Here is a 25,640-nt window from a genome sequence, read left to right on the forward strand (position 1 = left end):
TTTATATGCCGCCCTTCTCCGGAGACTCAGGGCGGTTTACAATGTGCTAAGCAATAGCCTTCATCCTTTTGTATATTTATACAAAGTCAGCTTATTGCCCCCACAACTGGGTCCTCAATTTACCTACCTTAGAAAGGATGTAAATAAATTTGATATAAAATAAAAATAATATATATAATATAATTAATATATATAATATAATTAATATATATTAATATTAACCCCAGCCTTTCTTTTGCTGATGGTCAGACCTCAAACTAAACTAGAGCTTCCCTCTTCCAGAAACTCCATGCCTTCAGAAAGGGACAGCAACAGAAACTTCAAGCCTTCCAGGTTCTTAAAAAGAGGCTGATTTTTTTTTTTTCTTCTGTAGACCAGAAGCCCATACAGGCACCTAGATTTTCTTGATGCACAAGCTTCAGGAATTAAGCTTCCCACCCCACCTCCCATTGTTGGGACGGAGAGGCATGGGCGGAAAATGAGACTGGAAGGCACCTGGCTCCATTGTTCAGAGAATGGCCGCCCGATCGCACCACTCCCCGGTTCCTTGCCTCTTCAACTTCAGCCCTTTACTTTCTCCCCATCCTAGAAAGTGAAAACCGAAGGGAGTGAAATCCGGCTTGGTCCTTGGCTGCATTGTCTCCATCCTTCCAAGGATGGAGAAGACAGGAGAGAGTGGAAAGGCAACCTCTCTACCCCCCCCTCCACCCCCAAACGCCGCCCCATCCCCATCCGCCTCCATCCACCTCTGCATACATACGTGCGATGGGCTCTTCTCCATGATCCCGAAGTTTTCCCCCCTGCTGCGGACTTTCTCGGGGCGACGAGACGGCTTTTCCCGCAGGACCGCCGGAGGCATGTTGAGTCCAGCAGACTTTTGCCCGGAGTGGGGTTTTTTTTTTTCTTCCCCTCCCTCCTTCCTCTTCCCTGCCCCTCCCCCACCCGCCCCCAGATGTTTCCACGGAGAGGACCGCAAGCCAATTAACCGGAACCGCTGCAGGCTACACAGCACACGCGGGGAGAGGAAGGGGGGGAGGAAGGTGGAAGGGGGGGGGGAGAGAAGGCGCGCTCCCGACCTACCGCGCGCCCACCCACCCATCCATTCTCCGGATCCCCTCGTGCAGTTGAGCCCCTCCTCCCCACTTCCCAGCCCAGACAATGGCTCACCCCGCCCTAAGGACTTCTCCGCTTTTGTGGCAGGGGGAGCAGAGCTTAAAGCTTTCCGAGCCCCCTCCCCACTCTTTCCCCCCTCCCAGCTCAGGTGGGACAAAATCTGCTTTTGCTTCTCTTTAAAAGACTTGACTTGGGGAAGGAAGTCCCCAAAGGGAAAAAGCCCCCTTGGGGAAGCCAAGCCCTTGATTTAACTCCACCAGCAGGAGCGAAGCGATCGGGGAGGGTGGGAAGCCCCTGTCCCTCCCCAGGCGGGGCTACATCCTAAACCCCCCCCCAAAACCCGTTGTCTCCTACCCAGGAGTCGCCCTCCAGCGCCCCAATCAGGGAGCAGCAGCCGGGGAGGGGAGAAGGGGGGGTGGGAAAGAAAGGAGGGGAGGGGGGGAGCGAAGCAGCCACCCGGTGAGCCCTTCCCTCGCCCACCTCCTCCTCCTCTCTCCTCCTCCCCTTCCCCTTCTCGGAGCGCATCCAGCAAGAGTCCTGCCTCTCCATGCGGGCTCGCCCAGCGCCTCCTCCTCTTCCTCCTCTTCCTCCTCTTCCTCCTCCTCCTCCTGGGTCGCGAACCGGAGCAGCGGAGAACAGGGCGACGATGGCGCATAAGGCTCCTCGACGACTTCTCCAGGGCGGCGGCAGCGGCGGTGGCTCCCAAGCAGAGAGAGCGGACGCCCGGAAAAGATGCTCCTGGGACGGCCAGCCGTGATGCAGCGGCGGGAGACGCGGAGAGCCATGGGGAGGGGTGGGGAGGGGGGAAGGCAGGCAACGGGAGGGGAGGGGGGCTCGGTTGCGTCCCAAGCAAACCCAGCCCCGCGCTGCACACCTCCCACCCACCCCTTCTCCCCAACCCTTTTTGCCGAGGCTGGAGGAACAAAAGGAAAAGCGCCCCCATCGCTTCCCCTTTTTCCCCCGAGCGAGACTAGGGCGCATCCGAAGCTTTGGAAAGAGATGGGTTGGGTTGGGTTGGCAACTCAAGTTGGACCGCTTTTTTTGGGGGGGGGTTAAGGGGATGGAGATGGAATGCAGGATGGGAAGGGTTGTTTTTGTTTGCACTATTTTAGGTCCGGCTCAATTTGGGTACTGACTGTTACTCCTGGAAGGGAGGGGTGGGGGAAAGAAAGAGCCTTGGTAGTACAGGGGTTTAAGGCACCCTGTTATTAAGCTTATTAAGACCAGCTGCCTGCAATTACTGCAAGTTCAAATCTCGCCAGGCTCAAGGTTGACTCAGCCTTCCATCCTTTCTAAGGTAGGTGAAATGAGGACCCAGTTTGTGGGGGCAATAAGCTGACTTTGTATAAATATACAAAAGGATGAAGGCTATTGCTGAGCACATTGTAAGCCGCCCTGAGTCTTCGGAGAAGGGCGGCATATAAATCAAATTAAAAAAAAAAAAAAGAAGATGAAGATCCAATCGGGATCTGATGGGAAATGCCCAGCTGCCCTGTGGATTGGACACCGATGTCCGTGTACTGTATTTATTTTATTTATTTTATTGAATTTGTATACCGCCCTACTCCCGAAGGACTCAGGGCGGTGAACAGCCATAGAATAAAACATATAAATACAACATTTAAAATAGAATAAAACGAATTAAATAATTTGGCGGAACAAATTTAAAACCCCAATAATTTAAAACTAAATTTAAAATTGCAATTTAAAAAGGGGAAAAACTTAGGTCAGGCCAGCTTGATGAAATAAGAAAGTCTTGAGCGCGCGACGGAAGGTACGCAGATCCGGGATCCTCCGTATCTCTGGGGGGAGCTCGTTCCCCTGTAGACCTTGCTCAGAATCATAGTCCTGGCCATCATCATCATCATCATCATATTGATTGATTGGTTCGATTTATATGCCGCCCTTTTCCGGAGACTCAGGACAGCATACAGTGCGTTAAGGTTAAGCAATAGCCTTCATACTTTTGTATATACCTGCTTAGTAGGGCTTTCGCCCCCCCCAAGCAGTGTTCTTTTTTATACAAAGTCAGCTTATTGCCCACACAAACCGGGTCCTCATTTTACCTACCTCGAAAGGATGGAAGGCTGAGTCAACCTTGAGCCTGGTGAGATTTGAACTTGCAGTAATTGCAGGCAGCTGGTGTTACTTAACAGCGCTTTAGTCTGCTGCGCCACCAAGGCTCTTAATAATAATAATATTCATATAATATTCATATCTAATACACCAGTGGTTAACCCTGGTTACTCCTAACCAAACAGGGCCCATTTGGTGCTAATCCCATCAGGCCGCGTTTTCAATTCACTGGGTTAAATGCATTGTATGAACCCAGCCATGGCTCTCCCTTATTGAAGGAGCCCTTTTGTTCTCTTTTCCAGTTCAGGAGGAGACATAGCAAGCAAAACCTCAATGGATTATTCATGAAATCCATCCATTAATTATTCATTAAATCCATTAAGCTTCGTTTCAATATTTATTTATTTATTTGCCTGCAGGGTCCCTCAAACCAGGATCTGCGAAATGGTGGTCTCAACCATTGTTAGTCTGTAAACTACAGCTTTAGGGAATCCTATACGTTACCTGCTTAGTGACAGATGAACCTGGTTGGGGAAAAAAAAAGAGTTTTAAAGAGTTAAAAAGTTACGATAGCGGAAACGCGAAAATCAGGTATTAATAAACTGTGTCAGTTGCTGCAAGGAGAATTATAGAGTCTTGTGATACCTTAAAATAGGAGTGGGGAAAGAACCTGATTCCACAGCGGATAATAGATCACGAGGCAGGACTTTGTCTATTGTAGAGAAGGATTGTAGACGAGGATTGTCCCCAAAGATTGGAGAAGGATTGTGGTGGGGACATGAAGTCTTTCAGTACTTGAGATGACACAGAGAAGAGAGAATTGTTTCTTCTCCAAAGCCCCTGAGGGCAGGACAAGAAGTAATGAGTGGAAGCTTGTTAAAAGAGACCTCCAACCTAGAAGTAAGGAAAAGTTTCTGACATGGAGAACCGTCAATGATATAGCTTGCCTTCTGGAGCTGTGGGTGCTCCATCACTGGAGGTTTTCAAAAATAGACAAACCATTTGAAACTTCCCAAGTCCTTATGATTCTAACTTCTATCTCCTTTCTTGCTATGTCTTTTCTCTCCGTCTCTCTCTCTCTCTCTCTCATCTCCTTTCCACTTCTTGCAAGGTTTCTGCTGGGAAGGCACAGATCATCCTTGGCAGATGTTTGAATTGATCTCATACGAAGCACTTTGGGGATTCGCTCAAGAGCCATAAGCTGTCCATCTTTTCCACAAAGAGCAACTGATTGATTGCAGCGCTGTGTAATACTTAATGGGATAAAGCCATCTAGCATGTGCTTATCTTGCTGTTGGTAGACACATCTCCAAATTTGCTTGTTTTCATCCAGTGCTTCGACAGTTCCAAGCCCATGTGTGATGAACGGACAAGATGGACCACATCTTCTTACATGTAAACCATCAGCTGTGTCATCCGCTCCTTGAATTGAAATAAACTTGGGTTTATCTTGCTGGAGATCATCCTAAGCTCTTATTAACCTGACATTCTAAGCATATTTTAAAGCAGGAGCCTGTTAGTCTCCCACTAGGGCCTGGATTTTATTATTTAATTTATTTTATTATTCATATTTCTATGTCGCCCACTCCGAGCGGCTTACACCAAAGACAGTATACTAAATAGCATATTGTCCCCAACAATCTGGGTCCTCATTTTACCCACCTCGGAAGGATGGAAGGCTGAGTCAACCTTGAGCCGGTGAGATTTGATCCGCTGATCTGCTGAACTAGCAGTCAGCTGAAGTAGCTGCAGTACTGCACTCTAACCACTGCGCCACCTCGGCTCTTACTTTTCACTTTCATCCTAAATCCCCAAGTTCATTTTTTTCCTTCTTTCACACACAAAGTCTGGAAGGAGCTTCTGACAACAAGAAATGTAGATAATTGTCTGTTTGCAATTCAAAGATTTAGCCATTCTCAGCAATTTAGTCATTCTCAGCAAGTTCCATCATCTTCACCAACTATTCCTCCATTGAGGGTGGTGATGAATCTTTCCATCTTGCATTCCCTTTTTTTCTTCTAACTGTAACTCTTTTGATTTTTATCCTTTCCTCCAGCAAGCTACACTTGTTTATAGACCAGAACATGCAATGGGCTGGCTTGAGCTAAATTTTAAATTGATTTTAAATTGGGTTGTTTTAATTTACGGCCAGAATATTTAATTATTTTAATACTGTTTTTTAAATTTTGTATGCTTTGTTTTTACTTAGGCTGTGCACCGCCCTGAGTCCTATTTGGAGAAGGGCGGGATAGAAATTTAAACAAACAAACAAACAAACAAATAAATAAATAAATAAATAAATAAATAAATAAATAAATAAATAAATAAATCGTTTCAGAAACAATAAGGGATGTAAAATGGGGGTTTATAACAAACAATTATGTTCCATAAAGCTCCCAAGGTTAAGTCTACGTCTACATATTCTATACAGTAGGTTTAGTGCTGTTTTCAAACAATTTCATTTTTTAAAAAAATTCCTGAAAGTAGAAAAACTATCACACGAGGAAGAATTATTCTAGTTCAATTTGTAATTTGCACTAATATCTCTCAGGGGGCAAATCTGCTGCCTTCCTCCAGCTTTTCCCCACCCAGATGCAGGAATGCAGAAAAAAAATTCTCTTATTCTTTCTGTGGTCCATCTTAAGTCACTCACTTAATTCAGGGGTGTCAAACTCAATTTCATTGGGGGCCGTGGTTCATCAGGGTTGTGGTTGACCTCGGTGTGTGTGTGTGTGTGTGTGTGTGTGTGGGCACGGCTGACTGGGTGGGTGTGGCCAACTGGGTGGGCATGGCTAGCTGGATGCCACTTGTTGTTGTCCGGGCTCTGTGCTGGAGGCAGAGATGGGGCCAGGGCCATCTGGGAGTTATGTGCGGACACCAGAGCCACCAGAGTCGGACATAAGCGAGGCAGAGGAACAGGGGGAGCCTGTTCCCAGTGCGCGCATGTGCAGAGCTGCCAGAAGGCAAGAACAGTTAAAACAAAACAAAACAAAAAGGTCAACTCAGGAGTAGGGCTTGGAGATGATTGGCCCCTCCCATAAGACATAAATGCAAACATAAAGCATAAGACATAAAAAGGCAAACAATGTCAACTGGTGGCCCCTAGGGGGAGAGCCTTCTCTGTGGGGGCACCTACGATCTGGAACGAGCTCCCCCCGGAGATACGGAGGATCCCGGATCTGCGCACCTTCCGTCACGCGCTTAAGACTTTTTTATTTCATCAAGCTGGCCTGGCCTAAATCTTCTCCCCTTTTAAATATAAATTTTAATTTGTTTTAAAGTATGGGGTATTTTAAATTCAGCCAAATTATTTAATTCGTTTTAATCTATTTTAAATTTTTGTATTTATGTGTTTTATCTTGTGGCTGTTCACCGCCCTGAGTCCTTCGGGAGAAGGGCGGTATAGAAATTTAATAAATAAAATAAAATAAAATAAAATAAAGGAGGAGCAAAGGCACCTGGGCCTTTGCAGGAAGCAACTGTTGTTCGTGCTGGCCAGTTTCAAGGCTGCAGCTCCGTGTTGACTCTGTGCTCCGTGTGGCCTTGCAAAGTTAATTGCCAATTAGGTCTTGGCAGTGTGCCAAGGGAGATAAAGGTGGGTGCTTATCAGCCTTATCCCGAAGGACTGTGGCAGACTTCTGTTGGACTCTTTACAAACTATTTGGGACTCAACTGTGAATGAACAGATGAACAGAATGAACAGGCTCTGAATGAGCAGAATTCACAGCCGTTGAAATAAAAAGAGGGTTTTTGGGACTCATTGTGTGCTTTTTACTGTATCAGGAAGCCGAGGCTCTCAGAGAATGCCGGTTTGCAGCTGCAGCTGTCTAAAATCTACAGAGGCTGCAAAAGTCTGAAACGTGGAACCCAACACATCTGGATTGGGTGAACAATAGAATGCTGTCTATTCCAGTTACGGAAAAGGAAGAAGCAGGCAGGCGTTGAAGGCAGTTCCTTTCCTCACGTCGTTTCTGGAGCTGAGCCCCATCTGGTGTTCAGTTTCATTATCCTTGCAAAAATGCTGACAGCTCTGAAGGCTCACATAAAAAGGCCATTTTTGATGGATTACGCAGGGAATTGATGATGTTGAACTTTATGATTTATGTTCAAGTAATGGAGCAGGGGAGGATTAAGTAGAACAAGTGATGCTCAAAAGGTGTTTTTTTTTTTTATAAGCTGCTTTTTAGCACGGGACTCTAGACAAGAGGATATCTGACCAAAAAAAGGACAATGTCTTGCAAAACAAGGCGGTCATGTTTAAAGGTAGGTAGGTAGCGATATCAAAATATTTTTAAATGGAAACATTAAGCGTTCTAAGCGCTATTATGGTCAATGACCATAAATATCATCAATCCCGTCTTGAAGGTAAAGAAACAAAGATAATTAGGGGACTAAACATATGAAGAACGGTTGCAGGAGTTGGGAATGTCTAGTTTGATGAAAAGAAGGACTAGGGGAGACATGATAGCAGTGTTCCAATATTTGAAAGGCTGCCACAAAGAAGAGGGAGTCAAGCTATTCTCCAAAGCATCTGAAGGCAGGACAAGAAGCAATGGGTGGAAACTAATCAAGGAGAGAAGCAACTTAGAACTAAGGAGAAATTTCCTGACAGTGAGAACAATTAATCAATGGAACAACTTGCCTCCAGAAGTTGTGAATGCTCCAACACTGGAAGTTTTTAAGAAGACGTTGGATAACCATTTGTCTGAAGTGGTGTAGGGTTTCCTGCCTAAGCAGGAGTTTGGACTAGAAGACCTCCAAGGTCCCTTCCAACTCTGTATTCTATTCTATTCTATTCTATTCTATTCTATTCTATTCTATTCTATTCTATTCTATTCTATTCTATTCTATTCTACTCTACTCTACTCTACTCTACTCTACTCTACTCCACTCCACTCCACTCCACTCCACTCCACTCCACTCCACTCCACTCCACTCCACTCCACTCCACTCCACTCCACTCCACTCCATTCCATTCCATTCCATTCCATTCTAAATCATGGCTTGTTTGACTCAATAGTTTGCTTTCTCACTATCACTCGTGCCCTTGTGATTTCCTGTCTGGACTACTGCAATGCGCTCCGCGTGGGGCTGCCCGTGAAGAATGTTCAGAAGCTTCAACTCATGCAGAATGTGACAGCATGACTAGTAAATGGTGTTGGTTATTCAGCGCTTGTGACACCATTTCTCCATGAGCTGCATTGGCTGCCATTGTGTTCTTGAGCGCCATTCAAGATGCTCGTTGTTTTCTTGAAAGCCTTTCTTGGCTTGGGATTGGATTACATGAGGGACTATTTCTACCTTCCCCCCTCTCTCCAACGCCCTCTCTCTTCCTTCCCCCCTCTTCCTCTCCCTTCCCTCTCCCTCTCTCCCTTCCTCTCCCTCTCTCCCCCTTCCCCTCTTCCTCCCTCCCTCCCTCCCTCCCTCCCTCTCTCTCTGTGTTTAAATTTTGTCTTGCATTTTTAGAGGGGAGATGACTTTCAGCATTCTCCGAAACTAGGTCAAGCCACCTAATGATTATTTTAGAAGGTGTTCCAAGTGAAGCTTAATCTGCTGCTGCTTATCTGATCTACCTTATCTAAGATGCCAGATGTCAACAATTATTGCGTAAGAAAACACAAGATTCTCTCAAGTCAACCTTGATTTGGGACTGTTTAGTTGCTGCAATGTGGATGTGCCTTCTTCTAGGACATTTTTCTGTTTTTTTCCCCCCCATTGACTACTTACAAACCTGGCTGTCAGGTTTTGAGGTCGTCTCAAATAAATTGCATTTCAAACAAAGTCTTTGATGAAAAACTCCCATTTATTAAGCACGACATTCTAACTCCGACTCCATCGTAGCCAACACTGACTTCCTGACCCAAAACCCTCCCTTTCCTTTCCCCACTCCTCTGCACTCATTGGCCATCTTCCAAGTCACTCTACCCCTAATCTACTGCTCCAGCTCAAAGGAATTTCCCCCCTCCCATCCCATCTCCTAGGGGATATTATCTCCAGGGAAAATAAGTAGGTGAAAAGTCAAACGTCCCTTTCCAGACGCCTCCGCTTCTCCTTCTTATGTCAGCACTAGAGTAAATGCAGCTTGAAGTGCTGACACTGGCGCTTTCTGATAGATATTCTGAGCAGAATCAGAAATTTCTTCCTGCTTTGACATGAACCTCAGTACATGCCTTGGGGCTTTTTACTCCTAGTAATTAGCTTAGGAGTTTCCAATACTCGTAGAATTGCAATTCTCAGATATCTGAAGTAGAAGGAACAACCCAGTGGTGAAATCCTCTGCGGATTGCTACCACTTCGCCGCCTGCGCATGTGCGGTGTGCGCCAAATGCATGGTGTGCATGCGTGTTGCATGCCAAAAGCATGCTGCGTGCACATGCACAATGCACACCAAAAGCACGCTGCGAACGCTTGTGCAGTGCACGCCAAACACGCACTTCGCGTGGAAAAAGGAGGCTTGGGAAGGTAAGTAGAACAGTAAGAGGGGGGGAAACAGCTGTGCTGCATGATTTAGCTTCACTACAAAGCAGGATTTCTTGCTTTCTAGCGAATATAAACCGTGCGGCACAGCTGATTGTCGGAAATACTGGTTCGGACGAACCAATAGCCCGTTGGTTTTTATCGCTACTGGTGTTCGCCCAAACCGGTACGAACTGGTAGCATTTCACCCCTGGAAGAACTCCTATGGTGTCCCATGATGAATTAGCAACATTTACAAGTGAAGCCATGGGGCTTATTCAGCAGACTCGAAAGTTAAAAAAAAAAGCCCATTATTAGGGAAAGGTGTATTCTCCCTTTGGAACCATCAGATCTGAAATGTACCTGCTATTTACATTTGCAAGTGCCAACACCGTCATGAGAAAATACCCCATTTTACAGTCCCTGTAAAGAAAAAGTAATTTGGAAGAAGAAAATAACTTAAGGTAGTTTCACCGTTAATGAGGCTGTTCACTTTGGGTAGTTTCCGGCAGCAGCTGAAATGCTTTAGATGCGTTTGAAAATGTAGCTTTTTTTTTTTTTAAATGAGTAAAAATGGGTGCCTGGATAAAAACCATGTAATGGGGTTAAAGTGAATATGTGAGATCGAAAACAACGGAAGAGACTATTTGTAGCTCAGGGTTAACTCTGGAGTTTTTGGTGTTCTCTCAAGTTGATGGTTTTCTCGCAGATGTTTCATTACCCAGAACCTGCTCCCTTCTAGCACTGGCGATGTTATTTAGTTTGGTAATGAAACATTTGCAAGAAAACCATCAAGCTCAGAGAGCATCGATGACCCCACATCGGGGGTGAAAATCAGCAGGTTCTGAGAGGTTCTGGAGAACCGGTAGTGGAAATTTTGAGAAGTTTGGAGAACCAGCAAATACTACCTCTGGCTGGCTCCAGAGTGGGGTGGGAATGGAGATTTTGCAATATCCTTCCCCCAGGAGTGGGGTGGGAATGGGGATTTTGCAATATCCTTCCCCATGGGAATGGAGATTTTGCAATTTCCTTCGCCCAGGAGTGGGGTGGGAATGGGGATTTTGCAGTATCCTTCCCCGTGGAGTGGGAATGGAGATTTTTCAGTATCCTTCCCCTTGCATGGGTGGGAATGGAGATTTTACAGTATCCTTCCCCTGCCACGCCCACCAAGCCACGCTCACCAAGCCACACCATGCCCACCAAGCCACACCCACAGAACCGGTAGTAAAAAAAAATTGAATCCCACCACTGCCCCACATCTAAAACAGTGGATAGGTTTGGACGGCATCCATGTTAGTGAGGGATTTTTGCTTTCCTTGTTTTTCTATCCACGCCTGCTCTGATTTCAAATGCTCGTGGTCCATTATAGACCATGGTTTTCTGATCTTCTGGTAGCTTTAGTAGAGGTTTTGATATGGGACCTGAATCTTTGACATGAGTTCAGATGCCAGTCCTTCACTAGTTGTTCACTACCACCAGTAACAAATATGTAAAAGTGTCACAGGGACATTGAGATAATTCATTCAATAAAAGCTTGTAACTAAAAACACATTTAATTAGAATAGCTGCAACAATCAGGACAAACGAGACATCGTCTTTCAACTGATGATTCATATCGAATTTCACTGGTGCCAGTGAAGTGTGTAATATGTATATACCATGATATAAGATCATACACCAGAGTAATATACATGTTGCACAGAATATGAATTACATATAGAAACGTATGACTAGTTTTTTCCTAACTACTTGTATAAGGATTAAGGTAAAGGTAAAGGTTCCCCTCGCACATATGTGCTAGTCATTCCCGATTCTAGGGGTCGGTACTCATCTCTGTTTCAAAGCTGAAGAGCCAGCGCTGTCCGAAGATGTCTCCGTGGTCATGTGGCCGGCATGACTCAACGCCAAAGGCGCACAGAACGCTGTTACCTTCCCACCAAAGGTGGTCCCTATTTTTCTGCTTGCATTTTTTATGTGCTTTCGAACTGCTAGGTTAGCAGAAGCTGGGACAAGTAACGGGAGCTCACCCCGTTACATGGCACTAGGGATTCGAACCGCCGACCTTTCGATTGACAAGCTCAGCCTCTTAGCCACTGAGCCACCGCATCCCTCTGTATAAGGATTATTCTTTATATTATTCATGTTGTCTTGTATTTTCGTATGGACTGCACCAGTAGAGGCTAAACCAATTTCGTTGTATACATGATGTACAATGACAATAAAGGTTTTGAATTGAATCTAAGCTTTCTTTTAACAGGCAAAAGAACCACAGTGCTTTAAAAGCATTTAAACATTGGATTTCTATATAAGGAGAAACATTTCTAATCCCTCAGTACAATGGCATTCCCATTTAGGAAATATTTAGGAAATATATATATATATATCTACAGACCTGATTTTGTTTAAAGCTTGTTTCCCTTAGGTTATCCCAGTCTGCTCTGAAAATGTGTAAAAAAGAAAATCTGATTTTCTTTTGTATGAGGAATGCACAAAGAATCGAACAGTCTTTCAGTTTTACTGTTTATGGACTGGGTTGGGATCAGGGTGAAATCCAGCAGGTTTTGACAGGTTCTGGAGAACCGGTAGTGGAAATTTTGAGCAGTTCGGAGAACCAGTAGCGAAAATTTGGAGTACTGTAATGCTCTCTACATGGGGCTCCCCTTGAGGAGCACCCGGAGGCTCCAACTGGTCCAGAATGCGGCCGCGCGGGTGATTTTGGGGGCGACATGGCATATCCATGTAACACCTCTCCTGCGCGAGCTGCACTGGCTCCCGGTGGTCTTCCGGGTGCGATTCAAGGTGTTGGTTACCACCTTTAAAGCGCTCCATGGCTTAGGACTAGGGTATATATGAGATCGCCTTCTGCCACCGATAGCCTCCCACCGGCCAATATGCTCCCACGGGGGGGGGGGGGGGCTCCTCAGGGTGCCGTCGGCCAGACAATGTCGACTGGCGACACCCAGGGTGAGAGCCTTCTCTGTGGGGGCACCAGCTCTCTGGAATGATCTGCCCCTAGAGGTCCATATGATTCCCGACCTGCGTACCTTTCGCCGCGTCCTGAAGACTCTTTTATTCCAACAAGCCGGGCTGGCCTAATAGGGATTTTTAAATTGGGTGTTTGTTAGTTTTTAAATTTTGTGGGCCAAATTTTATATATTTGTTTTTAAGTTGTTCTTAAATGTTGTGGTTTATATGTGTTTTAATATGGCTGTACACCGCCCTGAGTCCTTTGGGAGAAGGGCGGTATAGAAGTTCAATAAATGAAATAAATGAAATGAAATGAGTTTGTAGAACCGGCAAAGGCCACCTATGGCTGGTCCCAGAGTGGGGTGCAAATGGGGATTTTGCAATATCCTTCCCCCAGGAGTGGGGAGGGAATGGGGATTTTGCAATATCCTTCCCCCACAAGTGGGGAGGGAATGGGGATTTTGCAATATCCTTCTCCTGGAGTGGGGTGGGAATGGAGATTCTGCAGTATCCTTCCCCTGCCACGCCCACCAAGCCACACCATGCCCACCAAGCCATGCCCACAGAACCGGTTTGTAAAAAAAAATTGGATTTCACCACTGCTTGGGATGATCTGCCTCTGACTACGCTCAGTAGATCAGATCTACACTAGGTTCCAGACCATAAAGGTCTGCCAGCATCTTGAATCTGGGACCCCAATCATTGAGGAAATCATAATCAATATCCAAGTCTGAGGACCCTGAACCCAGGGAGCTTAGAGATTCCGCAATAGACTCGCCCCCTTCATAGCCAAATATGTGGAGGGTGTCATAGGGCAAGATATCCCCATCATTATCAGCTTCATCTTTTTTCATCTCAATCATGATGCCCATTTCTCCAATGCCTGAAAGTCCATTCTCGGGGATCTTTTGTTCGCGGGAATATTTGCAAGGTGAATCCTCCAAAGGCATTCTGGGGCATAGTATCCCTCTCTGGCGGGCTGAATTCAGGACCGAGACATCATAACTGGTGGTGTCCATTTCACCGCCGCCTTCTTCGTCGTAGGCCACCAGCTGCTCATGGATCTCTTCGACGTTCTTCTTGAGAACACCGAGATCTTTCTTGTGCCGCCTCCTCCAGACTATCAGCAGCATCGTTAATGCTGTAAAAAAATATATGGGGGAAAGCGATGAGTAGCCAACAAAACATATTCATATGATGTTGACTGTGACTTTGATTCCTTGATTCTTTACCAGACCTTTTCACTTTGATGAGAATTAAATACCTTCCACCTAGCTGAGTTCAAGGGTGTTGCCTACTTTTGAATGAAATAGTTGGGTTTGATTACAACTGTTTATCGTTTTCATTTGATAGGGAGGCATATCTATAGAATAGGAATAGGAATAGGAATAGGAATAGGAATAGGAATAGGAATAGGAATAGAGTAGAGTAGAGTAGAGTAGAGTAGAATTGGAATTGGAATTGGAATGGAATGGAATAGAATAGAATAGAATAGAATAGAATAGAATAGAATAGAATAGAATAGAATAGAATAGAATAGAATAGAATAGGAATTGGAATGGAATAGGAATAGGAATAGGAATAGGAATAGGAATAGGAATAGGAATGGAGTAGACTAGACTAGACTAGACTAGACTAGACTAGACTAGACTAGACTAGACTAGACTAGACTAGAATAGAATAGAATAGAATAGAATAGAATAGAATAGAATAGAATAGTTGGAAGGGACCTTGGAGGACTTCTGCTCAGGCAGGAAACCCTATGCCATTTCAGACAAAGGTTGTCCAATCTCTTCTTCAAAACTTCCAGTGTTAGAGAGTTCACAACTTCTGGAGGCAAGTTGTTCCATCTTCTCTGTCACTACACCTGACCTGTCTCATGGTATCCCCTTTGAGATTTGAATGGCCCCCAACCCTGCTAGCCCTCAACAACATCTTGAAAACCACAGGCACTGGTCCAAGATAGCACATGAGCCATTTTAAGGTGACTTAAGTGTGTTGCCTCTGGTTCAACCTCTCTATGGCGTTTTAATGGTGTGTGAGAATGACCTTGAGGACTGAGGGGAAGAGATGCTGCCCAGAAATGATCAGACAAAAGAGGGGTGGAGGAGCCCCCAGTGGCTTAACAAAGAGAGGAAGAAATTTAGGAAGGAGCTGCCCAGGGGTGGGAATCAGCCAGTTCAGACCAGTTCGGGTGAACCGGATGTTAATTTTAATGTGGTTCGCCGAACCGGTTGTTCCAAGGACTGGCTGACCCCACCCATCCCGCCTCTCCCAGGAGTCTCCATGTGGCCCGTTTTGGATGCTAGGTAAGTGCAGGGCGTGCACGGAGGCTCTGGGAGGGTGAAAAATGGGCCTACTGGAAGTACCAGAAGTCCGAAAACGGGCTTGTTTCCAGCCTCCGGAGGGTCTCCGGAGCCCAGGTGAGGCCGTTTTTGCCCTCCTGGAGGCTTGAGAAAAGCCTCCAGAGCCTGGGGAGGGCGAAGACTCCCCCACCACCGCCGTGGTGCAGGAGGCCGAGTAGGCCATGCCCCCATGGCCACGCCCACCCAGCAACCGGGCAGAGAACCTGTTGCTGAAATTTTTCAATCCCACCCCTGGACCCACCTTAATGAATCAAGCAGTAAAAAGTGGTCGTGGGAAGTTTCTGCCTTCTGCAAGATTCTGTTAATGTAGCCTTACAAGAAAGTAGAATTAGCTCATGGTTCCCGTCTGGTTTATTTGGGAGGGCTGATGTCAAGCTTGCAAATCTGAAGGTACAAATCTCTGCCACTTTTAACCAGTTGATCCATTAGGACTGGTCTTTTCTAGTCTCCCCCCCAAGAGTTAAGCCACTGGGGACTCCCCCACCTCTCTTGTCTGATCGTTTCCTAGACAGCATCTCTTCCCTTGTCCCTCAAGGTCATTCTCACATACCATTACAGGAGTTTTGTTCTATTAAAAAAAAAAGCTTTTAACACTCCTGCAATTTTTCCACTGGTGCTCCTTTCACTCTGATGAAAGAGAATTTATTCTGACATTTCTTCCCGAAGAGGAGGGAATGGGGATGTTCGTGTGAATGTAACGCAACGTTCTTGCCAAGGAGTTTCTGTGCACAGATGATCTATCATGGCACGGTCTCTTTCTTGTGATCTGCAGGGCCCTCCCCCAGGTTCACAGGCTTCAGTCAAACTCCAACCCCTTTCAGCTTGGGAAGTGAGGACTGTCAAGGAAGTTTCAAAGAGCAGGAAGAAGTAGAGGCAGAACCACCAGGTTCTTCTACCCCCTTCAAAGACTCAGAAAGCTGGAGAAATTCTAAAGGAATCCTTAGGTAACCTGACAATAAGGGGAAAAGCAGAAGTCCTCCCCCCCACTTTTTTTTTCGAAGGGGAGGAAAAATCTAAGAAATCACCAAGTCGTCTGAAGAACAGCATTACTAAGTACAACAGGCCTTCAGTGTCATCTTGGTTAACTTTCCAAATCCATGTTAAAGCATTATATATTTGCTCAGTTTATATTAGCTGCATTGCCTCTGGTAACAGGAAAATTTAATTTTATTATTATTTTTTTAAAAAAACCCTCTTGCTGGTTTTTTTGTTTTGTTCTGTGACGGTTATTTTATGAATTCTGCAAGGCCCAATTGATTCTGAGAGGAGGAAAACAAAGATGATTAGGGGACTGGAGGCTAAAAGACATCAAGAATGGATGCTGGAATTGGGTATGTCTCCTTTAATGAAAAGAAGGACCAGGGGAGACATGATAGCAGTGTTCTGATATCTCTGGGGCTGCCACAAAGAAGAGGGAGTCAAGCTATTCGCACCTGAAGGCAGGACAAGAAGCAATGGGTGGAAACTCATCAAGGAGAGAAGCAACTTAGAACTAAGGAGAAAATTCCTAACAGTGAGAACAATTAATCAGTGGAACAACTTGCCTCCAGAAGTTGTAAATGCTCCAACACTGGAGGTTTTGAAGAGATTGGACAACCATTTGTCTGAAGTGGTATAAGGTTTCCTGCCTAGATTAGAAGACCTCCAAAGTCCCTTCCAACTCTGTTATTCTGTCCTGTCCCATCCCATCCCATCCCATCCCATCCCATCCCATCCCATCCCATCCCATCCCATCATCCCATCCCATCCCATCCCATCCCATCCCATCCCATCCCATCCCATCCCATCCCATCCCATCCTATCTTTTTAAAAACCACCATCACATGGGTTGCTACTTGTATTAAGTTCCCTTCCACCCCCTGCCCTGTTCAAAGCAGAAAGGGAGAAGCCAAGATCGATTTACCAATGATGGTGAAAATACAGACTAAGATGGTCACCAACACTTGGATGCCGACTCCCACTTGCTTCGCTTGCTCTTCGCAAAGAGTGAATTCCCCTTCCTTGTCGCACTGGCAAATCCGGATGGTAAGAGTGTTCGTGCTGGTCTGTGATGGTGCCCCATTGTCGGAGATGATGATAGGCAAGAAATGAGTTTTGAGTAGCTCTCGGTTGAACTGTCCAAACTTGACGGTGATGTTTGCTGTGTTATCTGGAAAATGCAATAGCGTGCAGTTGAATGATCAAAAAGTGATGGTTTCAAAAGGGTTTCCAGCTACCACACGTAATAGCGGCCTCCAGTTTATGGAACCCAACTGATGGGTAGAAGGAGACAGCATTCCCATTCTAGGTAAGGTAAAGGTAAAGGTTCCCCTCGCACCTATGTGCTAGTCATTCCAGACTCTAGGGGGACGGTCCTCATCTCTGTTTCAAAGCTGAAGAGCCAGCGCTGTCTGAAGATGTCTCCGTGGTCATTTGGCCGGCATGACTAAATGCCAAAGGCGCACGGAATGCTGTTACCTTCCCACCAAAGGTGGTCCCTATTTTTCTACTTGCATTTTTTACGTGCTTTTGAACTGCTAGGTTGGCAGAAGCTGGGACAAGTAACGGGAGTTCTCTAGATACTTGGGGGGAAGCAAACTGCTATTTTATTCCAACCCCTCTACAGAAGTTCAACCCCCTCAAAGTGGAAGGAAGATTTTGCATTTCTAATGCCTTAATGCATTAGAAATGCAAAATCTTCCTTCCACTTTGAGGGGGTTGAACTTCTGTAGAGGGGTTGGAATAAAATATGGAGATTACCAGGATGATAGGGCTAAAATCGGGGTGCTATTCAGCAGGTTCTGACAGGTTCTGGAGAACCAGTAGCGGAAATTTTGAGTAGTTCGGAGAACCAGCAAATACCACCTCTGGCTGGCCCCAGAGTGGGGTGGGAATGGAGATTTTGCAATATCCTTCCCCCTGGAGTAGGGTGGGAATGGGGATTTTGCAGTATCCTTCCCCCCGGAATGGAATGGGAATGGAGATTTTGCAGTATCCTTCCCCTGGAGTGGGGAGGGAATGGAGATTTTGCAGTATCCTTCCCCTGCCATGCCCACCAAGCCACGCCCACCAAGCCATACCACACCCACCAAGCCATGCCCCCAGAACTGAATTTTGAATTCCACCACTGGCTAAAATGTTTGTTCTACCCTTTTTTTTTAAAGACAGTAAGCTATGTTAGTGGAACTTTGGAGTTCCCCAGATCTGTTTCATTGTTTATTTCTGCTAAGCAGCAAACAATCTTAAAAAGCCATAGTTCCTATTTTTATTGCACATATTCCACAGACACGCACCACGATTGTCAATGAGGGTAAAGTTGCTATCTTCAGAAGTCAGGAAATACTTGAATTTCACATCTGGTGGCGTTTCATCCTTGTCCACAGCCGAAATTCTTGTGATCACCTTTATGAGTAGAAAAATGTGATATTGTCTGATTATTTTCAACAAATCCTTGGGGATTATAGAACAAATGCACTGCCCTCAATCAAAGGGCATGGTTTGATTTTGTTAGCAAAAACCGCAAATAACCCCTTTGAACAATTCTGCTCTGAGTAACATGTCTTGCAAGCTACCTGTGCGCTGATCAGTGGTGGGTTTTAACCGGCTTTACTACCGGTTCTCTTCATGCACACGCTTCACTGAATAGCACCCCTGATTTTAGCCCTATCATCCTGGTAATCTCCATATTTTATTCCAACCCCTCTACAGAAGTTCAACAGCCTCAAAGTAGAAGGAAGATTTTGCATTTCTAATGCATTAAGGCAGGGGTAGGCAGTTTGCCTCCCCCCAAGTATCTGGAGAACCCCAAGATGTTGTCATTTCGCTCGCATGCGTGCCAAACTTGCGCTCCGCGCAAGCGCATTAGGAATATGCCCAGATGACGTGCGGCAATCCACTCTGCCGCACCTATCAGCTGGGTTTAAAATATAGAAATAAAAGGTAGGAATAACGCGGGGGCGGGCGGGAGGGCCCAGCTCCCAGACAAAGAGAACCGGTTTGGTGACGTCATATCGTCACCACTACCGGCTCGGCTGAACCGGGCTGAACTGGGAGGAACCCACCATTGGCGCTGATGGCAGAAAATGAGTCCTGTGACGTGTTCCATGAAGAGAAATATAGCAGTAGAACATCAAAGGGGAAATCTAGCCTGTAAACTAAATATGCATAATACATTTACCATGATTTGTTTAATAAACCGTAATTGGCTGAAGCCACCCAATACATCACACCACAAATCACACGGTTTGCATGATTTATGGTGCGATATATTGTATTTACAAATCACCACTGACTGAATTCAGGCAATACGTTTAAATGAAAGCGAAATAAAATAAACCCATTAGGGTTGATGAATTCAGCTGTAATGAAGTATTTTTACACCAGGAAACTCAATGATACCTAGCTAGCATTTCATGAAGCCTTTGCACAGACTGACTATTTAGTCCTCAACTTACAACAGTTCCTTTAGGGACCGTTCAAAGTTACAACGGCACTGAAAAAAGGGACTTATGACCGTTTTTCACACTTTACGCCCATTGAAGCATCCCTAGGGCCATTTGATCAAAATTCAGTTGCTTGGCAACTGGCTCACATTTATGACGGTTGCCAGGTCCTGGGGTCATGTGATCCCGTTTCACGACCTTCTGACAAGCAAAGTCAACGGGGAAACCAGATTCACTTAACAACCCTGTTAGTAACTTAACAGCAGCAATGATTCACTTAACAACAGGGGCAAGAAAGGTCATGAAATGGGGCAAACTCACCTAACAAATGTTTCACTTAGCCACATAAATGTTGGGCTCAATTGTGGTCGTAACTCGAGGACTACCTGGGTTAAGGAGACACTACACCATACGCATGACACCGCCATCAGCATTGGCTGATGTTAGAAAAGTGAGTAGGGTTATGACTTAAATGGGAGACCAGCAGAAAATCCCAGAACTGTAGGTCACACTAGGAACTGGAAGAAGTATCCTAGAAGAAGGCAGTGACAAACTTCTTCCATATCATTGCCAAGAACACCTACATGGATATACAGACACCAGAAGACAAGCTAGACTTGAGGGAATCTTCTCTACGGGCTTAACTCTTTTACACTTATATCTCACTGTGCCAGGAAATGAAGCTGGCAAGGCAAGAAACTTTACCTGTCCAGGTGCAGCATTTTCACACACACGTGGATCATATGGAAAAGCGAATTCTGGGGCATTGTCATTTATATCCTTAATTTTAATATAAACTGGTACGTGGGTTTCTAATCTGGGGATTCTCTTTTCTGAAAAAGGAAAAAAAAATATTAACTGGTTATCATCCTGAAACCAATTAGAGTAAACACATCCAGACCATATTATTATGAAAAGTACAGTGAAGGAGGGAAACTTGTGGGAAGATCCCCAGATTCCAAATTCTCTACCTAATATTTCCAGATGGGGCTAGGAATGACTCTTGGTTCAAACCCCTGGAGAGTTACTGCAGATCATTATTGATAATATCAAGCAAAACCATCTGATTCAATTTAAAATGAGTTCTTAAACCTCCTATTGGTGTTCCCCATTATTCAATTGTCATGAAGCAAACCTTTCTACTGAGCTTGCTTAAGACTATGTTATAGCTCAGGGGTGTCAAACTCAAGGCCCGGGGGCCGAATCAGGCCCACGGGGTACTTAGATCTGGCCCACAGTGTCGCCCTGGAAACAGTGAAGGACCGGCCTGTGGTGCATCTGCCAGTGAAAACGGAGCTCGGAAGGGCTGCGTACGGTCCTCACAAGCTCTGTTTTCGCTGGCGGAGGGTTGCAGGCGGACGTTGCAACCGAAAACAGAGCTCAGGAGGCTGTTTTTGCTGGTGGAGGGTTGCAGGAGGCCGTTGAAGCTGAAAAAGGAGCTCAGGAGGCCATTTTTGCTGGCGGAGGGTTGCAGGAGGCCGTTGCAACTGAAAAAGGAGCTCAGGAGGCCATTTTCGCTGGAGAGGGTTGCAGGAGGCCGTTGCAACTGAAAACGGAGCTCAGGAGGCCGCTTTTGCTGGAGAGGGTTGCAGGAGGCCGTTGCAGCTAAAAAGGGGCTTGGCAGTCCATTTTCACTGGTAGAGTGCTCAGGCCACCACAGGCACCCCTGACACGAGTGATGTCGAACTGGCCACGCCCACCCTGGCCACACCCCTCCCCAGTCCCCTGAGATCAAACACAACCCTGATGCGGCCCTCAATGAAATCGAGTATGACCCCCCTGTTATAGCTGATTTAAAAGCTTATTTATATTTATAGGCTTATAGTTGATTTAAAAGTTACTTCAGAAGTGGTTCAACGAGTGTTGGGCTTTCCTGTTTATTGCAAATTACAGGCAATTAGCTGCAAGGTTTAGAGTTGGTAGCTATTTATTAGGGCTCTGCAGCGCTTCAGATTCAAAGGCGGAAAATGTTTTTAAAGATCATGTGGTCATGTAACATCTGTTTGTAGTTCCTTCAATGGGATCTTGTTCCAGATGGTTGGATATCTGCTTTGTACCAGATGTACCAGGAAAAGGTGTGTCTGCTTTAAGGAATAGCTGCTTAATGAGCACTACAATGCTGCCAAAAGCACATTTGCTTTTTCAAATCCAAAGTGCTGAACAATCCTATTGTTTATTGATATTTATTTACTCCATTTGTAACTGAAAGGACCTGAAAAACAGTAGGAGTGATGCACTAATCAACATGTGGATCATCATCATCTTTTAACCCCATAATCCCTTGTGGGGTGGAGTCTGGGCAACTGAAGGGAGCTAGCAGAGTGTTTAATGGCCAGATGCCCTTCCTGTCACCAATGCGGAGGTTTGTTTGACAGATATATTCTCATTGCGCCCAGAGAGAGAAATACCCACCTCTACCTAGGATCAAACTCACAGTCACCTCACAGTGAGGTGAGAGTTCCACCTCTAGGCCACCGCACCACTAATCAACATGTAGGTGATACAGGGAAATACTTACTATTTTGATCCAGCTCATTGGCTGCGACAGTTATATTATGCCAACTGTTTTCTTCCCTGTCCAGACGCTTTGTGGCGAAAATGCACCCACTGGTACTTATTTCAAAAGAAGTGGATCTTAAGATATGGTAACTATAGTGGGTAGAAGAAAAAGTCAACTTAGTATTACTGAGCCTCATAAAAATGGGGTTGTTTGGCAAACTGGTTGTTGAAATAAATCCTTAGGGCAGAGAACCGGTTGTTAAATTACTTGAATCCCACCACTGGGTAGACAAATTCTTCGATAGAAAAACACTACACACACACACACACACACACACACACACACACACACACACACACAAACGTACACACGTACAACACACACACACACATATATATACATATTTTATTTTTATTTTTATTTTATTTTGAATTTGTATACCGCCTTCTCCCTGAGGACTCAGGGCGGTGAACAGCCAAGTAAAAACATCAAATACAAATATTAAAATACAATTAAAAGATATATATAAATTTGGCCCCATTAATTAAAAACGATAAACAAAACAATTAAAAACACTTAAAAAATTAGGCCAGCCCAGCTTGCTGGAAAAAGAAGGTTTTAAGGACATGGCGGAAGGCACTGAGGTCTTGGATTCTCCTTATCTCTGGGGGCAGCTGATTCCAGAGGGTGGGTGCCCCCACAGAGAAGGCCCTCCCCCTGGGGATCACCAGCCTGCACTGTTTGGCTGATGGCACCCCGAGGAGGCCCTCTCTGTGGGAGCGCACGGGTTGATGGGAGGTCGTCGGTGGCAGCAGGCGGTCTCTAAGATAGCTAGGCCCTATGCCATGGAGCGCTTTAAAGGTGATAACCAACACCTTGAAGCGCACCCGGAAGACCACCGGGAGCCAGTGCAGCTCACGCAGGAGCGGTGTTACATGGGAGCGCCATGCTGCTCCCGTCACTACACGCGCTGCTGCGTATACATACATACATATGTATGTATGTATAAAATTAAGTTTAATACATGGCCACCCAACTCATTCCCAGGGACTCCGGGTGGCTGAGAAGAATAAAATCCCGATACAAGAAGCAACAATCAGACTAGCCACTTGAGGTGTTCTAATGTATGTCCCTCTCCATATCACCCAATTTAATTGGATGACAATCAGGAGTTGTTGGTTTTGGTTCCTGATGGTTAGATGTATCAATGGCGGATCTACCAAAGTGTAGGAGAAGAGCAGGGAGAGATGGAGGGTGGAGTTAAATGCACCATCAGCTTAGAGTTATTACGATCCCACAAATAGTCTGAATCCAACCCTTCTAAAATTCTGTTGACTCTTATCTGGCACTAATTTGGTATTGAACTTTAGTTGACATTAAGTCAGGCACAAAGGATCAGGACCCTACCTTAAGTTGCAATTTATAAGATTTATTGCTCAAGCCCATATATTAGAATTTAGTCAACTAAAGTTCAGTACTTATTTGTATCCTATGACTGTCATTAAGTGTTGTACTTTATGATTCTTCACAAATGTATCTTTTCTTTTATGGACCCTGAGAGCATATGCACCAAGACAAATTCCTTGTGTGTCCAATCACACTTGGCCAATAAAGAATTCTATTCTATTTTAGTAAATTTGCACCAGGTAATGGTCAACGAAATTCAAGAAGGGTTGGACTTAGAAGGTTTGTGGGATCATAATGACTTTAAGCTGATGATGCACTTAACTCTGCCTCCTGCCTCTCCCTGCTGTTCTCCCACACAAAGCCGCCTCTTTGTAACTTTGGTTTGGAGGCAATGGAATAGAATTCTTTTCTAAGTGCAAATTGAGTCATCAGGGTAGTGGGCCTCCTTAGGAATAAAGCAGGAAGGGAGAAAACAATACATTTTCTTCTCCAAACTTCCTTCTAACCTTGACAATTGGCAAGGTTACAGGAGCTGGTTTTTGCATTAAATAAAAACAGAAGCATGTTAAATGCACTTTAATGCCACATTAGGGCAATGAATCTCTATGCTTATATTTTTAATATATATATTCAGAAGATACTTTTAGGATACGGTCAGTTAACTTTCCATTACCTTATTTTCCGTCTGGCTTTATCAGGATCACTTGCAGAAACACATCCAATGGATATCTTCGTTGCACCTTCTTCTTGGACGGTGAATGTATAGGAAGACCGGCTGAAAACTGGGGGTTCATCAACATCGATAACTTTGATAATTACTCTTGCAAGGTTCTCCAGACCCTTCCGTGTAGCATAGGCATAGTTGATATTGGCATCCGTGGCTTCAACCACAAACCTGTATTCAGGTATCTTTTCAAAGTCCAAGGGCTAAATGAAGAAGGAGACATGTTCAGTTCACAAAGGCAATAGAAACTGATTTCCTAGTATTGCTTTTTTTATTGGGGTGGGGGACAACTTTTTTGAGATGAGACTTTTGAGTTACGCTCCTCAAAGCATGTGACATCGGATCAAAAGTTAAATTAAATTCATTTTTAACTGAAATTTGGATTGAAAATATACAAATATACAGTAGTGGCCAAAATGGTGGAAACCTTTTGGGAAAAGTGTATTTTCTAAAACTAGCTAATCACACCACTTCTTTTTTGGAGTAGTACCATAAAAGTATATATTAATGGAAAGATAATTTAATCAAGAATGTCATGCAATAACTTTTACGAAGGATTTTCTATTAGAATAGCAGTTACAATATAAAGGAGAAAAGTGAAACACGTAGAAAAAAATGAGATATACAAAAATGATCACGTCAGTTAATACTTAGTTGGGTAACCTTTAGCATGAATTACGGCCTTACAACGTCTTCCTATGGAGTGAACCAAGTCTTTTAGTTCTGCAGCTGTTATAATGTGAAACCAAGATTGAATGGCTGCTTCTATTAACTGGATTTTATTGCTGGGTCACTTCTGACTAACAAGTGTCTTTAGTCGGCTCCATAGATTTTCAATTGGGTTAAGGTCTGGGCTATTCCCAGGCCTTTCCAGCAGTGGAATAGGATTATCTTGAAACTCCAAAAAAAGTGATGTTATTAGCCATCAAACATCAAAAATACACTTTTCCCAAAAGCTTTCCACAATTTTGGCCACTACTGTAACTGAACACTTCTACCTTGGTGTAGTGGTCTATATTATTTGGAACTCCCTTGCAAGAGATTATCTTGCAATTATCTACTTTGTACTAAAGAGCTCTCTGCTTCGAGTGGGTTTTAATTGATACTAGACGACTTGTGCCCTAGTTAACTAATGATTTCATAGATATTTCATTTGGAGAAACAGAATCACCAAGGGCAGATTAAAAAAAGCAGTGGGAGCAGGAATGACTTCTAATTTCCTGCGGCCTTCCCCATTGAGTTTTTTGTTAGAATCTGGCAGGGAGCCAGGATTGCAAATCCTTCCTTCCTTCCTTCCTTCCTTCCTTCCTTCCTTCCTTCCTTCCTTCCTTCCTTCCTTCCTTCCTTCCTTCCTTTCCTTCCTCCTTCCCTCCCTCCCTTCCTATCCCTTACCCTTGCCTTGCTGTGCCCTGCAGGCAGGAAAGGGCCTGCTGGATGAAGGACAGCATAAAAAGTTGTGAGATTATCTGGAAAATTGTCATAGAACATTGAAAATGTGAATCATGTGACTGCAGCAGCAGTGCAGCAGCCGGCAGTACCACTGATGCAGCCACAACCTCTCCAAGTTTCATTCCCTCAGGAAGTTTGGATGCATTCTGTAAGTTAGCCCA

At 44.8% G+C, this 25,640-nt stretch overlaps 2 protein-coding genes and 1 long non-coding RNA gene across 4 annotated transcripts in view; 1 reads left to right on the forward strand and 2 right to left on the reverse strand.

Moving 5' to 3' along the window:
* The window catches only part of BEAN1 (brain expressed associated with NEDD4 1), a 45,498-nt gene extending 44,362 nt beyond the window's left edge, over nucleotides 1–1,136 (reverse strand). Inside the window, exon 1 of one of the 2 annotated variants that reach the window (XM_034425372.3) lies at nucleotides 761–1,136. The gene's annotated coding sequence lies outside the window, so the exon portion shown is untranslated. The remainder of the gene's footprint in view (nucleotides 1–760) is intronic. The other variant, XM_060695067.2, reaches the window with a different exon arrangement.
* Nucleotides 1,137–1,188: 52 nt separating this feature from the next.
* On the forward strand, nucleotides 1,189–4,647 carry LOC117670314 (uncharacterized). The gene is made up of 2 exons (XR_004592622.3): nucleotides 1,189–1,261; nucleotides 4,301–4,647. It is a non-coding gene; the product is annotated as an uncharacterized LOC117670314 (long non-coding RNA).
* Nucleotides 4,648–11,179: 6,532 nt separating this feature from the next.
* CDH5 (cadherin 5) overlaps nucleotides 11,180–25,640 on the reverse strand; it is a 35,667-nt gene continuing 21,206 nt past the window's right edge. The window contains exons 7-12 of the mRNA XM_034425365.3: nucleotides 23,980–24,233; nucleotides 21,918–22,048; nucleotides 20,105–20,232; nucleotides 18,251–18,359; nucleotides 16,882–17,127; nucleotides 11,180–13,753 (exon numbers count right to left, since the gene is read on the reverse strand). Of these exons, the coding sequence (XP_034281256.1) occupies nucleotides 13,242–13,753; nucleotides 16,882–17,127; nucleotides 18,251–18,359; nucleotides 20,105–20,232; nucleotides 21,918–22,048; nucleotides 23,980–24,233 (1,380 nt within the window). The 3' untranslated portion in view covers nucleotides 11,180–13,241. The remainder of the gene's footprint in view (nucleotides 13,754–16,881; nucleotides 17,128–18,250; nucleotides 18,360–20,104; nucleotides 20,233–21,917; nucleotides 22,049–23,979; nucleotides 24,234–25,640) is intronic.

The sequence above is a fragment of the Pantherophis guttatus genome, chromosome 11 (assembly GCF_059756535.1).
Source record: "Pantherophis guttatus breed Tessera chromosome 11, ASM5975653v1, whole genome shotgun sequence".
Taxonomy (NCBI): domain Eukaryota; kingdom Metazoa; phylum Chordata; class Lepidosauria; order Squamata; family Colubridae; genus Pantherophis; species Pantherophis guttatus.